General features: G+C 39.3%; 1 protein-coding gene and 1 long non-coding RNA gene across 6 annotated transcripts in view; one reads left to right on the top strand and one right to left on the bottom strand.

Moving 5' to 3' along the window:
* LOC117961561 overlaps nucleotides 1-7992 on the bottom strand; it is a 13817-nt gene extending 5825 nt beyond the window's left edge. The window contains exon 1 of the long non-coding RNA XR_004660434.1: nucleotides 7883-7992. This is a non-coding gene — a long non-coding RNA (uncharacterized LOC117961561). The remainder of the gene's footprint in view (nucleotides 1-7882) is intronic.
* LOC117961559 (utrophin-like) overlaps nucleotides 1-17061 on the top strand; it is a 41652-nt gene that overhangs the window by 21611 nt on the left and 2980 nt on the right. For 3 of the 5 annotated variants that reach the window (XM_034900327.1, XM_034900330.1, XM_034900329.1), the window contains 2 exons: nucleotides 1715-1740; nucleotides 2888-4263. In XM_034900327.1, coding sequence (XP_034756218.1) covers nucleotides 1715-1740; nucleotides 2888-2896 — 35 coding nt within the window. In that variant the 3' untranslated portion in view covers nucleotides 2897-4263. Of the gene's footprint in view, nucleotides 1-1714; nucleotides 1741-2887; nucleotides 4264-17061 lie in introns of those variants that run through there. The other 2 variants (XM_034900328.1, XM_034900331.1) reach the window with 1 other exon arrangement.

A 17061-nucleotide genomic window follows, 5' to 3' on the forward strand; every position in this document is an offset into this window, starting at 1 on the left:
AGCCAAAGTCCTGACCTGAATCCTATTGAGATGTTGTGGTATGACCTTAAAAAGGCCGTTCATTCTCGAAAACCCTCTAGTGTAACTGAATTAGGACAATTCTGCAAAGATGATTGGGCCAAAATTCCTGCAGGACGCTTTAAAAGCCTCATTGCACGTTATTGCAAACGCTTGGTTGCAGTTGTTGCTGCTAAGGGTGGCCCAACCAGTTATTAGGTTTAGGGGGCAATCACTTTTTCACACAGGGCCATGATGGTTTGGATTTTTTTTCACCTTTAATAATAAACACCTTCATTTACAAATTGCATTTTGTGTTTACTTGTGTTGTCCTTGACTATTGTTTAAATTGGTTTGATGTTCCGAAACACTTAAGTGTGACAAACATGCAAAGGAACAGGAAATGAGGAAGGGGGCAAACACTTTTTCACACCACTGTACATTCATACACCGATAATGCCCATCGGGAGCATCTCGGGGATCAGTGTCTTATTCAAGGACACTTACGGATTGGACCGTCAACCTTGTGATTAAAGGACAACTTGCTCTACCTTCTGAAATAAAGCTTGTACTGCTTGTACAGCCTCTTGTACAGCAATGGCATTCTTTCTCTATAAATGTGTCTATAAAGTCATAACTTTCTCCACCACAAATTCCCAAAAATTCAACATGAACCCCAGAAATGTGTCATATTGTCACTTTGTTTATCTCTACCCTAACCCCCGAATGTATGGCAAAGAAATGCAACAAATCCTAACAATTAAAAAGCTGTAAGTAGAGAATGTTTGGCATTTGGGCTTAAAACGGGACCAAGGCGATTAAGCAAATGTCAAAAATAGTTGCCAATTTATTTCCTGTCAAGGAATTGATTAATGGACTAAATGTTTCAACTCGAAAACAAATTGTTGTTTCAAGCTTAGATCTTCACTGCAATTAGAGAAACGCTGGTACTTTCTTGATGAGGCTCCATCCTCTTTCACCACCTCACACACGGCTGCTCTACATCTATCTTCCTGACCTTTTACTGTCATTTGACTTTCTGGGTGGTGTATGTATGTATTGTGTGTGTGCGTGCGTGTGTGCGTGCATGTGTCATGTACAAATGATAGCAGCTATGCTCTTATCTGTAGTCATGAATTCAAAAGGTCTTACAATGAAGAGTGGTATATAGAGTGTACCTTTTCAAAAAATGTAATCATGGTTTGTGCAGTGCATGCAGATTCCTGTGCATTGTGACTTTGTGGTTTTTAAATCCGATAAATGCTTTCTCAGACACACGGATTTCAAGTACAGCCTTGAGTTTTTTTTTTTATAATATCATTTAAATTTGATATTTGATTAGATCAGGAAAAACCTTCAACACTCATTACTTTTTATAGCAGAATTTGAAAGAGTATCCACCTCTGGGAATGTTAATCAAATAGAAAAATAAATAAAAATGTTTCAAATAGCGAGTTAGAGCTTACTGACTTTAAATTGCATTCAGATATTTAGAGTTAAAACTCCTATGAGGGCTTTAGTTAAAAATCCATTCTAATCTGGCAGACGCTCCGGCGTTATTAGCATTTGGTTACTGCACAGCTCCGAGGCGCTGGGACTGAACAGCACGGAGCTGAGTGTGAGCAGGAATATGTGGGAGGCTGATAATTTTTTTGTAAACTTATAAAAACAGAGATAAACTGTGGTCTGAAACTGCTCTCTGCTTTGTTTCCCACAGCCTCAAGCCTCTCCTCAAGACCACAGGTAAGCTGAGTTTCTTCCACTTTTTTAGATACACAAAAGGTCTTTAAATCTCTTTGTACTTGCAGCTTGTATTAAAGCTACTTTATGCTTTGTTGTCTGTGTTTATACGAGTTTGAGTAATTGGCAAAGGGGAGAGAACTTTGAGCAGAGCTACATTTTTGGAGGTAATTACAGCTGCTGCCACAAAAGTAGCCGCCTCCATGTAGCCTTCACCTGCCTCAGCCCTGCAAAATTTGGTGGCTTGTGAGAAACTAGACGGCTAATGGATCTCTCCAGAGTCCCATTAGCTGCACCTCTCATTTCCCCAGTCTGAGGCCAAGGTGCATTTTGGGACAGAGGTGTTGTGAAAGCCATTGCCACTGACCTGTAATTTTTTACTCCGCTCACACCATTGTGTCCTTTCTCTCACTGTATTTTAAAACTGCTTAGCTTGTCTCTTCACACACAGCTAATACCTTTACACGCCAGCTGCTACATGCGGATTTGCGGTGGCCATTGCAAAACAGACCCTGCTTCCCTTTTTGATGACCATTACACTTCAACTAATGGCTTTCAACATTTAACACCTTGAAATTTAATTTAACTCAAGCTCATCATGAATTTCTGTCATGCCTGCGATACACAATTAGTGTTTAGTACACTCAGGAAATGAAGTGTACTAAAGTTCCTATATCTTCTCAGTCTTCTGCTACTTATATTTAGTACTTATTTTTCATTGTCCTTGGCAAACACCATGCCATACACGTTGTTGTTTTTCACACAAATGCATGGGTCGAATAGGTTTGAGTACCTAAATCCATTTCTGAGAAGAGAGCTTTGTTATGTAAAATCTCCCCTGCATCATCCACGCCCCCCTTCTCCCTTTCCTTCACTCTGAGCTCCTAATGGACTGTAACAGGCTTGAAGGACTGCAGTCCATTTACTAGCTTTCAAACTTGATTACTTTGTTTGAACATTTTTCATATTTCCACACAGTGATGTCTTGATGAAGAGAAATGAGGGGGGTTTACCTGCTGCCTTTCAAAGACAACAGTACAAACTTGCAGTGGGTCTACTTGAACCCAGGCACACACCAGTTGTTTTAAAAGGTGTCATTTTTGTTGTTTTTTGTCAACATGATTTCATGTCTTTGTTCTCTGTTTTTCAGGTGATGTGAGGACAGTCCCAACAGACAATGGCGTGTGTGTGTGTGTGTGTGCACACATGGGAGTGTGTGGGCACACATGGGAGTGTGTGGGCACAGCAAGACCATTCCTAAACAAACAATCCCCCCGACCCTAAATCCCAAAGACGCAAAGGACCAGACAACTTAACTACTTTTACCACCTTGTCTTGTACTATGCAAACTGTACATTTTATGAACTGTAGATTGTACCTGAACTTGGTTCAACATTTGTCAGTGATTTGTTTAGATACGCAGATGAGTATATGGACACGGGGCTGTGTATAGTAAAACATGCTCTTTTTTTTCAGAGGGCAGTTTGAAATTTGTGTTTCGTTCTTTTTAATTGTGCCCTCACTGGGAATCTAACTGTTGGGTTTCATGTCATTCCACAGCTTTGTACTCTCCAGCCCCCAGTTGCAGTTATTTGTCTGTTTGGAAGTAGACACAGGTTTCCATGTTTGGCAGCACGCACAGTTCCTGAGTAATAACATCTAGTGGCCGAAAGGATCATTTAAAAAAACTGTCACTTATCAAATCGTCTGTTTTGTTTTGAAGATCTATCATGTAGCATGCTTGATGTCAAGTTCCCCTTTAAAGCATTGATATGCCGGCAGACTTTTGTGTCGAATGCGATTTGATGTAAACTTTACCCCTTTTGTGCCTATACTGTTCCACGTGTGGAAGACAAGAGTTGACAGTCGATGAATGATAGTGGAATTGTGTATAAAGAGAGACTTTTTGGAGAATAAAAATTTCAATTTAAAGTTGTTTGGGGTTGTAAGAGGCCCTCCGTCATTATCTAGAATAGTTTTTTTAAAAGATATATGTTCAGAAATCAGAGGAAAGCCATGATTGCCTTGCTACCTCAGAATCATAGACACAGTTTTGGTTTTGTGGTTTGTAAACTTGTTTAAAACAATTGTGATCACTTACAGAACCACAATAACCTGGTTTAGAATTCTAAGCTTTAGCTTACTGTATTGGAGTACACCACAACGAGGAGCTACCAAGTTAAAAAAAGAGTTCCTATTACTGTACCACAATGGGTCTGTGGCATGCTGAAGCCACCAGTTATGACGAGTATTACTTCATCTGTTGGTTTTTCCACTGGCCTTCTAGCACTGGTCCCTCACTGCGTTGTGTTGTTGTGCTATATTCTATCCTGTAAAACTTGTGAGACTGAACAACACTACTATAACCTCCTCTGACTGTTGACTAATGTGTTAATGATTACAATCATGATGAACCGTACCATAGCAGAACTGTGTCGCTTCTCCTGAGGTATGTAAAATAGATCGACAACACTACGTGTATAATGGCTATATGTTTTATTCTAAATAAAAATTTTATAACAAGTACGTGTCCCCCCCTATTTTTTTTAACTTATGCGTTAGTTTAATTGGCTGTAATAGATTAAGGATTTAAATATATAAAGGTGATATAGATGAATCACTTAACAGAATTGCATAATCACTGTTTAGAAATTCATCCCCCCACTTAAAAGTGTATTCATATGCAGAACTTGCCTTGCATTTAAAACCAGCTTTTAAACTTACACCTGCTTTTGAGGAACAAAGGCTTAATTATAGCCAACTCCTCAGTGCCATCCAGCCGCAATCTTAGCATTATAATTTATCAAAGGAATTGATCGTGCAGTGAGAGGTATCATTATTACATGTTTGCAGTGAGCACGCTGAGCTGTAACTCCAAATGAAGAATAAATGGTAATTATCCTCTTGTCCTTTTACTTCTGCCCTTCAAGCACCATTTTTGTTCATTTAAGCAGCATCACTCTCTTGTGGCTGCATGCATCGATTATTCTTAAAGGTTGTGTGCTGTTCGATTAAAAACATTTACTTTGGTCTGACTTGGCCATGCTGTTGCTTATTGCTGGTCATGATATCTGACCGCATAAGTCATTTCATGGTGTAAAATCTGCTCATTTTAGCAACCGGTCAGATTAAATCATGTCCCGACAGGAAACTGTCTGTACTTTGAAGTCATAATTGTATTGTAAATGTACTATGTCCACTCCACAACAATTCAGAAGAAAAAGTGATTTCTGGCATATCAATCCTAAATTATTTTTATTAGCCAAGTCTAAATAGCACTCCCTATCATCTATGGTCCAGCTGTTCCACAACACACTTCAATAATGCATCTGTAGCCAAGTGGTAGTGCAGTCTAATTGGATCTGGGGCTACTGTACATATTCTGACTCACATCCTCTGGGCTCCCTGGGGGGCCCAATTAGTCTACCACTCCCTGTTATGCACTGCAGGAATAGACTTATTTGTAAACGCAAAGAAGTTTGTTAAGTAGCATACATACAGGATAGGTGGTACTTATTCCTTACTGGATCCCATTACAAAAAGAAGTGCACTGGTATTTTTATTAATATTAAAATGACACTTAGGCAAATAGGGGGAGGATTTGGTTTAATTACTGCAACAATCTAATGTGCTCATATAAACTTAGTCAAAAGTTTGCATGAGTTATCAGCAATCTTATTTTAAATTTTAAATTTTAATCCTGCTGAGACTCAGCTCTCTGTGATTTAGCACATTAGGCTGTCAAGCTCCAGCAAGGTACATGGAGCAGTGTACTTTCTAGACCGAGAAAAGATTAGTTTTCTGCTGTTCAACAAAAACACAATTAATTTAGTGGGTATATTATTAACTTTATGATGAGTCCAAATTCTCTGGCCCTCCAAATGGTGATCACATGTCAAGCTAAGCTGCACAGCAGTGCAGCCCTGGAGCTGGCAGTAATTGGAAAATGCTTGTTCAAATGGAAGATTCAATCAAACCAACGCTAATCAACAGCGTCCTGCAAGCTATGTTCTCAATCTTAATCATGAGACTGTAATGCTCGGACACTGCCTAACAAAATTGTTTAAATGGATTATAATACATTCATGATTGCATTCGATTTAATTCGAGGGGCCAGAACTGGGAATGACGTCACACGACTTTATCGCGTTCCACTTACATGTCGGACAAACGGGGATTGAGTGGATTCTAGCCAGGTTGACCATTGTTAGCACTGCCAGTTGATAGCAATGCTTTTTGTGGTATTTTGCACGTGCAAACACCGTAGCAACATGTCAACGGATAGAAGAACACATCAATGTGTGTTCAGCTGATTTAATGAGAACAAAACCATCCAGAAGGGCCAGTATTCCTACGTATTTTACTGCTGTTGATGCTCGGATCGAGCAGCCACATTGGATTTTAAGGTCTGGGTTGCTACGGTTCTCTCCACAGACACTTAAAGAATGTTCTCTACGAGTAGGAAAATCCGAATTCAAGGGGTGTTCCAAATAACATTTCCGACTGGTAACCATGTTTTCCAGTTTAACTGGAACGCAGCATCACAACGCGCGCGTCACTCCCGGTTGTAAGTCGAATGTAGATTTGAGTCGCGCATGCGTCACTTTGCGACAATTACCATACAATATGCTAACGAGAGACCATAGGTGGTATGTTGCTCTATCCATTCATATTAACGGTCAATGCGTGAGACAAAGGCTGCTATTTGAATGCCGTTTTGAGCTAACGTTAGCAATCAAACAGTAATAGCTAGCTAAAACGTTTTTGACATGATTCCCATCTTCTGTTATTGTTTGTAATAAGAAAACTTTATTATTTCATGGATTTCACTAATTTCAGTATGACATGTTACACCGTAAACAGTAAATAGATATCTGAGTGTGCGCGACTCAAATCTACACGACTTAAATCGGGGAGTGACACGCGTCGCTAACCAATCAAGGATCCAGCTGCGCCATCTTGAAATATATAATTGGTCATGTACTTTTCTGTAACGTCCATGGTACTTCCATGTAGCCTACCGTAAAAACATAGATTTATACATCTATTTAGTTTAATTAACGTTACTAAATCCTGGATCAGCATGAAGGCACCTCAACCCCCTCTCCTCAGTTAGTTGGACGTTTTTCTGAAGAAAGGTGCAGTGTGAAACAACTAAGTTATACTTTTTTGAGGGGTCCCAAGTGTAGTCCTCTGTTGTTGAATGTAAAACTTTTAAACGTTTTTTTGTTTAGTGTAGTATTTTTTATTAACACGCTAAATAAAGGCTACTGAAGATAAGCTTGCTAGCTAAATTAGCATCCTCACTTGTTTATTTTTCCTTGAAAGACGTGCAGACCATAAGTCCAGACTTAGAGTCCTATGGAGCTGCTGTTTACTTAACCTAGTTTTTTTTTTAAGTACACAATGTTCTTCCTACTCTTTTGTAGGTCTACTGCAGTTTTGTTTTCATTTTTGCCACTATTGGCTCTTGGGATAATAATGTCAGTTGCTGGGTCATAAAGTCCCTACCACTTTGGTCCAGGTGGTAATAAAACTGTGTGCACAATTATAATCCCGAGAAGATGAATGTTAGCATTGTCATTTTGAACATTCTGGTACACTGGCACCACTGTGGTAAATAGCCACACAAACATTGCATTAATTATGTATTACATGTTGCATTCATTGTTCAAAATTCAGTTTTATTACAAAACAAACCAATGGTGCATGATGAAATTGTTACTACTCAGACTTGTTGATGTTATATATGCCAGTATCTGTAATCTCTTGCTCTGTTGGTGGGAACTCATTTATTTTATTTGATAGGTTTGTGGACAGCTAACTATTTTTTATCAAACTCAGAATTGCACTGACCATGCTTGCTCAGTCAGCTAGAAGATTTGCCTAGAAGAGGTATCCATGTTGAAGCCCTGTGAGAAACTGTTTTGCTAATTTTATTTCATTTTATTTAGATAACACCCAACCAGGTGGCAAGACCCTTTTTTCATTCAACTCCAACTTCAAGCAACACAGATCTTGCTGTAAGGTGTTTAAGACCAGACCAACTACACATGCATGCACAAGTAAGTACTATAACTAAGCAAGTAGTCTCACTTTGCCAGAATAGTCTAAGCTTCGCACCAAAAAAGTTGTGCAAGAGAACTGGACAGTCTAGCTAGATGTCGCAATTTACCCTGCAGAGATCTGAGGAGCAATCAAAAATAGTCCTAATAAATCCATAGAATTTAAAATTCCAACAAAAAGAAAGTGTAAGGAAACAAAAAAAAAAACATTCATCCAGCGGTATTTCCTGCGTCACCGGAGCAATCCGGAAGTGGAACATCAAGGTTGCAGACTACTAAGCAAGTAACCTTGTAGGTGCCTGAAAGGGGCACAGCCCAACATTTTGGGGCCCATCACCAAGAGCCTGACAAAATTTCTGATGTAATGAATATTTTACATCCCTCTATTCTCCGTGTATTTTAACACCCTGAGTGGTTTCTCTGTTCTACAGTTGTCCCCAGTGCCTCCTTTCTAATATAGGTGACCTCACTGGCAATCAAACCTTTACTCTGACGCTGTCATCTCTCTTCTACATGAAATGCATGAGTAAAGCTGTACTACATGCTCTCTCTTATCCTGTGTGTGTATATGAGTCTCTCACAGGATAACAGACAACATCTAATCTATTTAATTTCCTTATTCTCTTGTCCTTATACTCCTCTGAGCGTCCTAATCTGTGATCTGCTAATGCTCTTTGCTGGGTTTAAAACAGACTACGGCATTTCCTTCAGGCTTTGGCCAAATGGCTGTCTACCAACCAACCAACCACCCAACCATCCAACACATTTTTCTGTATGGAGCAGTGGTGCTGATGGTGCTGGATGTTTATTTTTTCCCTTCCTCTGGCCGTTTGTCATTCATGCATCAACGCTGGCAGGCAGGCAGATCCGTTCGACAGCTGTCCCCTTTGATCAGATGCTTGGCAGGCAGCAACAGAACCTGTGGTATGGGTGCCTTGGCGGGTAGCTGCCCTTGGCACAAGGCAAGAACTGGGAACAGATGTATAGGAGGGGGGAGGCAGAATATTGCATGACCTCTCCGGGAAATGGGATACAGGCTAGACTCTAGAGAGAGGGAGTCAGGGAAAGAGGAAGGGATGATTACAAAGCAAGCAACCTAGAGGGGAGAAGTAAAACCACATAAGGAGATTAGCCAATTTCTGTTTTCAGTATCGTTATGTCAGCAGATGAATCTCTGTAATGCTTACACAGGGCTCTTCTATGTAAATGTTTCAGCACACACCTGAGTGAAACTTGTATCCTGTTGAACCTCCAAGCTTTAACAGTTCCCTTGCAGTACTTATCTGCTGAAGTTTATTGTCCTCTGTACACTTCAGATCTCCTGAATATGCTGAGTGCACATAGTGAGTTAGCAATAGAACCATTTTAGCTCTCTCTTTGACCATTCATTTTAACTACCAGGAACTCTTTCTGGCAGGGCATTGACCTAGGGATTTCCTTTTGGAGGCTTTAGGGAATATTCTGGGCATTTGTCTCATATCAGCATTTTATTCTGTGGACTTTAAAAAAGAAATGCAGTGCATAACCTGATGGATCAAATTTTCTTATCACTTTTATGTACATGATTAAGAGCAAGTCAAGTATGGCACAGTACATCCACAACTTTTCAAGTTGTGACCCTGTAACTCAGCTGCTGGCAGGTCATTGACATTTTTGGGCATGATATTTAGAGCCCTGCTGTCAAATTGTCATAAGGAACCAATTAGGCTACTTGTGACAGGCGCCAATGAAATTTGATGGGCATTTTGTATTTTCTAAAAGATTTCTGGAAAATATGAGATGGACACATTCTATCACATTTTGTGCCAAATGATTGCTATTTGATTTGCATATATCCCTGTGAGCTGTACATGTGAGTCAGGAAAATTGTCCCAGGTGTTTTTCCTCACACCTTGTTCCTTCATGACAAACCGTCTGCAAGAGGCAAATCTAATGCTCATCACACCTCCGTGGCTGACAGGTTGTGGTTGATACACCACAACAGTTTGCCACAATCCTGCAGATTAGGAATGGGACACACTCTGAATTATTAAAAGACATGATGATCAGATCCCAGTAGCCACAACATCAGCATGTTAATGAGAGTAATATAGCCGTACTGTAGCCTACTGAATGAAGTATCGACCAAGTTACAGTAGAATTGGTTGAATTTCTGAAGAGTCAAAAGATGCATCTAATTTCCCTTAAATTGCATCCCCGGCTCTTCCACTTCCACCCCTCCGAGAATGCACGGGATAGACACAAGGAAATTATGGGAGGAGTGAGAAAATGGGGAAATGTATTTTAGAGGGATGAGATGTCCTTTCCTCTGAAGCATCACATGAATTTGTCAGATATGAGCAAAGTTAGCAACGCTTTCAGCTGCATGGTGTCCGGGAAGGCTGCTCTCGTGTATCCTCACCTGTAGCTCCTCTGTGATCCCGCCTCACTCCTCGGGGCAGAAATAATAGGTTTGAGACGGCCTTGGCAAAGGATGGACAAAACAACTTAAGGTTCAGCCGAGGACTGAGGAGCTATCAAATGGCAGGATGCGAGATGTACTTTATGAAGGAATAATGTGAACTGGAATTATCCGGTCAATAGTTTTGAAATTAGAGAAGATCTTACAAAGAAATGTTTGTTTTGCTCCAGCCACTATGATTTTGAATCCCCTTTGCATAATGATGGTGTTTTAGTATGCAGATAATGTTCGGTTTCAATGAGAATGAACTTTCGGCATGCTAAATGTGCTTTGCTTATTGTTTTGCTTATTGTCACTTTCATCAAATGCCCCAAACTAGAGTGACTGAATCCTGGTTTTACACAATGTCTTTTATCTCTATAAAACAAAATGCGCCTGCCGGAAGCAAATCAACTGATGAAAACACCTCTATGCTAGACAGGTTCAGACAGACGATCCAAATTAGCCTGATGATATGTTTATGAAATTACATCTTGTCTGTCTTCATAAGGGTTCTCCGTAATAACCCCATGCTGTACAGTTTATTCATGAACCCACTATACATGCTGCATACAACAAATAAAGAAAGTGAAAGTGCAAACTTCAGGAAAGAAATACAGTGGTGCTCATACGTTTACATGCCCATGCTTAAATTGACTAAAAAGAGGAATAAAAAAAATCATGTTTTGGAAATTTATCTTAATGCCTTAATTAAAAAAATAATAAATCCAACCTTTAAGGACACCAATTTTCTTTGTGAATGAATAATGTAATGTTATATGTTCTTTCTTAAAATACACGGGGCAGACAGTATACCATGTTAAATTCCCATAGAGGCAGGAAGATTTTTTATTATTAAAGGTGAGTTATTTCATGGATCAGGACACAATGCATCCTGATAAAGTTCCCTCGGCCTTTGGAATTAAAATATTCCCACATCATCACATACCTTTCGCCATACATAGAAATTGGCATGGTTTAATTATATTATTAGTTAGACTAATAGCTGGTTTGCACTGAGAGATGATTTTACTGAAAGTATCCCATGCCATTCTCTATGTATGGTGAAGGGTATTAAAAGGCTATTTTAATTCCAGAGGCCAAGGGAACTTTATCAGGATGCATAGTATCCTGTTCCATGAAATAACTGGCCTTCAAAAATAAAAATCTGCTTGCCTCTATGGGAATTTAACATAGTGGTATGTATACTTATGCCCCCTGTATTTTAAGGAATAACATTTATTTATTTACAATGCATGATTCATTCACAAAGAAACTGGGTGTCCGTAAATGTTGGATTTTACCAATTTTTTTAATTAAGGCATTGAAATAAATTTCCAAAACATCATTTTTTATTCCAATTTTTAGTCAATTTAAGCATGGGCATTTAAACTAATGAGCACCACTGTAAGTCTTTGCATAGACATTGGTGAGATGTCTTGAAGTTATACACTCTGAGTATGCTTAGACTATCTAGTTCCCTAACAAGAGCAGGAAACTGGCTCCGTAGAGAAGAAGCTGCACGGGACTCAGCTTTTCCCCAAGTTCTTTTTAGTATATGCATATCACATTCTTTTTGACATATGGGATGCTAACGATCAAAACATAACTCACAGAGGCCTTTAAAGAGCTTGTCAAATTCAGCATTAGGTTGATGGGATGAAGGGGAGATGTCATGTGTCAAAGGAACAGGTAACTACACTACCACCCAAGAAACAAGGGAGAAGCTGTCAGTGACTAATGTAGGTGAGTTTTAAATGAGTGGTTTGAAATGCTCATTTGACTTGTCACTAAAGAATGTGCAAAGCTTTAAGTGCGTTTTTGAAAACCGTCAAGCTGCAATTTATTTTTTAATTGTTTTAACATTATCTGAATCTCAATGTGCTTCTCTTAATAAACCTGAAAGTGCATTGTGGTCCTTACAAGAACAAGGCTGTTGAGATATACTGTATACTTTTTCACTTTCAAAGAATATTGCAAGAAGAAACACAGACAGGGAAGTAATAATAATTCACAGTATAAGCAGAAGTAATAAAGTAGCTGAAGCCAAAAAGACAGTTAGCAGAGAATCAAGCTGTCAGCTAGTGGCAGCCACTTCTGATTCAGCCCATCATAATCAGGTCTATTGTGAATAACTGAATACTGAACCACTTGTGATCCAAATTCCTCACTCACACTCTTGGCTTTGTAATACAGTATGTGAACAGACTGAGACTATTTTTTTCAAAATAACTAATAAAACATATATACCTAAATAATAAAAAGGAGTAATGCTTTCAATTAACTGCTAGTGAGTCCAGGAGCTATCCATCATCACCTTTGTTATCCAGTGGTCTACTTGTGCGACCTGAAGATTAGAAGTTTTCTAATCTGTTTTTCTTTGTGTTCATTCTCTACTCATTTACCTGTCCATCTCCAGCCTACTATGCAGATGGTGCCCAGCTAATGTGCATGTATTTTAAGTTGTTTGTTATTTTCAATGTATTTATTTCCGTCCGTCTGACACTGGTCCGTGTGTTGATACTTTCAGCTGCACACCTGCCTCTGAATAGTATGTTGTGAGCCAACTGCAGCTCGTGGCATGTTAGTGATGTTCACGCTCTCATTCACAGCCGAACTGAACACCTGTGCATTTGTCAGTGCAACAGTGGCAAATTCACATGTGGCTTGGTCTCCTGTTGCAACAAACCAACAAACTCAAACTCTGTTGTAAAACTGGGCTGTTGGGTGCTGTTGTTGTATTTTTTGCTAAATTAATATTTGACTTATTGTGTCTACATGAATTCATCATGCTGGTTTAATCTGTTTCATCATTAAGCTAATTTAGGAGTTTGTAATGGGATCACACTAATGTAATATTATTATTTTGTAAGTAGTAACATGTCAATATTGTAGTATAGTATTTGCTTTCTCACTATCAACTGAAGATAACTTAGCATGCTGGCCCGCATGTCCATTTATCTCATGTTCTATATCTCTCTTCCCCCGTCCCTGTCTGTCTCCCAGTGACAATTCTTGATGAGGTCGACGACCTACATCAATCTTATCAATTCACTGTACTGTTTTCTCTAAAACACAATAATAACCCTTTTAGCTTATGATATAAATCTTTGTACACTATATACAATATGGAGAACATGATCAAGGTACAACAGGGGACATGAACTACATTTTTCCAAGGGCCAGACACTCTTGGAGCCAGACTTTTAAGAAAGAAAGTAAAATGTACTGTATTTATACCAAGTAAGCCTAGCATTATTTAATATTTTTACTTTCTTACTAAATTTATGCTTTTATATTTACTTTGTGTGAACAGAGTAGACACCTAAAAATCACTGGAAACACATAATGATAACTATGATGATCATTATATGATGATATAATGATGGGCTACTTAAAGCTTTAGTGCGTAACTTTTTGATATTACGTCCGTTACATTCAGCCATTGTAGAAAGCAAATTAGGACTATCGGCTCCACACAACTGTAAAAATCCACTATTTTCAGAATAGCGTGGTGTGTTTGTGTAAAACAGCCTGCCGATGATAGAGAAGCTTCATACAGATTTAGCAATTTGAAATATTGCTTTCTTCATGTTTATACCTGTGGTACAGGTAAGTACTGATAAGTACGTATTGGCTTTTTACTCACAAAGGTTTTTAATTAAGGCAATTAAGCCGCCTACCTCTGTGCCCTACCACGCGGTTTTGCCACAGATCACGTGTTGGTGGCTTTAGTTGTCATCTGCGCCAGGGGCCGCCGATAATCCTCTCTGTATCTTTCCGAGTTTGGTACATGTGCTGCATGTTGTAACACCCATTCAGTAGGCTACCTCTTGGTGTGCAGCACGTAGATCCTCCTGCAAAACCGGAATGAATCGCCACGTGAAATGCAAATACAACAGTGAGCTGGGTTTTCTCTCCCTGTGGAATGTCGCCTGCTGTGAATGCTTGAAATGCTAAATAGTAGCACCCATTTTTTCCTCTTTACACTTTCTGAATGAATTATTATTCTGCGGGCCGGACTGGAAGCTTTGGCTGGCCAAATATTGACAGTGGGCCGCCAGTTGATGGTCTCTGGTGTACATTTTCTTGTCCAGCCTTTATGCAAATTGATTTTGTTTGAATCAAGAATGTAAGTACATGGCCTTTTTGGTCACGTACAAACTAGTATTGGACAGCATTATTCTGTCTAAGGTTTGGGGAGACGTTATAAAGAACTTGCTTTTATTGTACTACAAGTGGTTTTCTGTTTTTTAATCTAATGAAGAGAAACAAGGGAGAAACAGCAGGATAACGGCTTTCAAAATGAAAATCCCATGGTTGGATTCTCAGTTTTCTTAATTTTACCCTCTTGCTTCCTCCACATGTCTGTATTTCATTATTCATGGAAGACAAGAGTTGCCAGGAAAAGTGTTGCCCCACTTCTCCCCCTCCATTAAAATATGTTGAAATAAAGCTGAAACCATCGGGCTTAAGGGTCTTTCTGTCTTTCCTCCTGGCCCTTTTCCATTGCTGTAGTCTTAGAATTAGCTGGGAATCGGGCCTCTGTGTGTGATACAGATTTCAGTTAGAGAGCAGGTTATCCTTTCACAGAAATAGGCCTGGGATGACATGACATAACACCTTGTTTTTTCCCCCAAATCTGCAGGTGACAATGGAAGCACTGTGCACTGGCATCAGCTGAACCAGAGCTGCCAGCCTTGTCTCCTCTACACACTCTATTTTCTGCTGACGAGGGACAAGGCAAAGTGCAAAAGTGGAACAAACAGCTAAATATAACCAAAACCTGTTTACTGCCCCACAATCAGCAATGTGCTACTGTGTGAATCCATTTACACTATTCATGACTGTGAGTGGGTGCATGTTTGCATTTTTACTTGAATTAGGCTGACAAACATGAATGCTATATTTAGTGTGCTTTGATGCTACGCAAAGCTTTTTTTTAGCTATGTGTAGGTATGTGCCTGAATATTGTCCGGGTGTTTTGCAAGTCTATAGTTTGGGGTTGATGAGTTTTTTTTCTGGGATATGTGTGTTCAGTCTTTCCATTAACTATTAAAACAACATCTGCTTTGGAGAATTCCTTGTCAAGCTCTGAATCCTGAATCAGTGAAGAGGCTTGAAGAACCATTTAATATAGGCTCCTGCTGTCACTGAACAGTCATAATACACAACGGTTTAGCATTGGGAATTGAATGAAATGACAAATACTGATGGCCAAGACGTTTTCTTGACATGTTTTTGAGTGCCAGGAGATTTTTCAAACAAAAGTTTATACTGCCAAATTCCTTTAACTCCAGCTAAAGTTTTCTTGTCCCTTGTGGGAAACTAAGAAAAATGTGTGGATGGATTCCATTTGCACATCAGCTGATAGTCTTCAAGGGAGAGCTTGGATATGGATTTCTTGGGAGGGTTCTTGGAACATGATTTCAACTTTGTAATTAAAATTTCATCAAGTAATAAAGCAAACCAGGGGCTAAATGAGCATAAAGGTTAATCATCTGTTCAATAGCTAGAAGGTCAGACTTTGTGTACTTTGGATTATGTGAGATATTAAGTATGTGCAGACTGCTAATATTGCCTGGTGCGTTGACATGAAACTAATGGACATGTAAAGTGTGAGCTCTGACAAGCATTGTCAGTTAAAGGTTAATTGTTAATTATTACAGTGTATGGAAGAAACACCAATAGCACAGCAGGAAGGAAACAAAAAATTGTTTATGACCTTGACATAGCTTGAGAGTGAGCTTGTGTGAGTGGCAGAAAAAAAGACAAAGTGCCTGCACTGAATAATCGCTGTGTGCGCACACGTGTTTCTGGATGTATTCAGGAGAGAGACAGTCTTATTTCCCATGCAGCCTTTGTGCCTGTGGTCAAACCCACTATAAGGTAAATGATTGCAGGTGAATTAGCTAAAGCCCTGAGAGTCTTATTGGGAAGCACTGCAGCAATCATCTAATGGTCCATATCCATCTTCTACATTAATTAATCTCCCTTTTTCCTGTTTTGCTTTCTCCCACCACCTTTAAGACTCACATATCTTCAGTTGAAATTGTGTTAATCCCTCTACCACATTTCTCTCATCTCATGCACCGATTCCTTTGCTTGCCCCCTTTCTGTTATTGCACCCCTTTCTCTCTCATTAGGTCTTTCTCTTTGCTCCCACTTGCTCCTCTTTTCTTCATGCCATCAAATTGCTCTTCCATGCATGAGCAAAACGCAGAAGAGACAATCTAAGTGCATTTATTCAATGCCATCCTTGAAGTACATGTATAGTACATGTTGCTTTACATCCCTCAGGGAGAAATGTATTTAGTGCTCCAAACCTGGAAGAAATTGTAATGTTTCCATAAAAGTGCATAGCTATTAAATGTGTGTTCAGTAAATGTCTTCATAACTGTTTTCTAAAATGATGCTCCATTAATGTGACTCTAAATACTAAACCATTTTAAACAAGGAGTCCAAAGTGCCCTGGCCAAAAGCTACAAAAAGGCTTTGGATCAGCATCAAATAAAACCCTACAATACCAATCAAGTTACTGCAGCTAAGCTCAAACATTTAGCTTTGTTTTAAAGCACTAGAACACTTTTTGTTCCTTAAAGGAATGTTTCCAGAATCGTTTCAGTGGTCCACCAACTTGTAACAGGGTGAACTTCACTTCCGCAATCGCTTTGCGGCTCTCTACCAGCTTTAACCGCACTATGCAAGTTTGCCAGATCGGGTAACAGTTCTGTAGTTTGAATGAGACATACAGTGGGTACGGAAAGTATTCAGACCCCTTTAAATTTTTCACTCTTTGTTTCATTGCAGCCTTTTTCC

This window comes from Etheostoma cragini, chromosome 18 (assembly GCF_013103735.1).
Source record: "Etheostoma cragini isolate CJK2018 chromosome 18, CSU_Ecrag_1.0, whole genome shotgun sequence".
NCBI lineage: Eukaryota > Metazoa > Chordata > Actinopteri > Perciformes > Percidae > Etheostoma > Etheostoma cragini.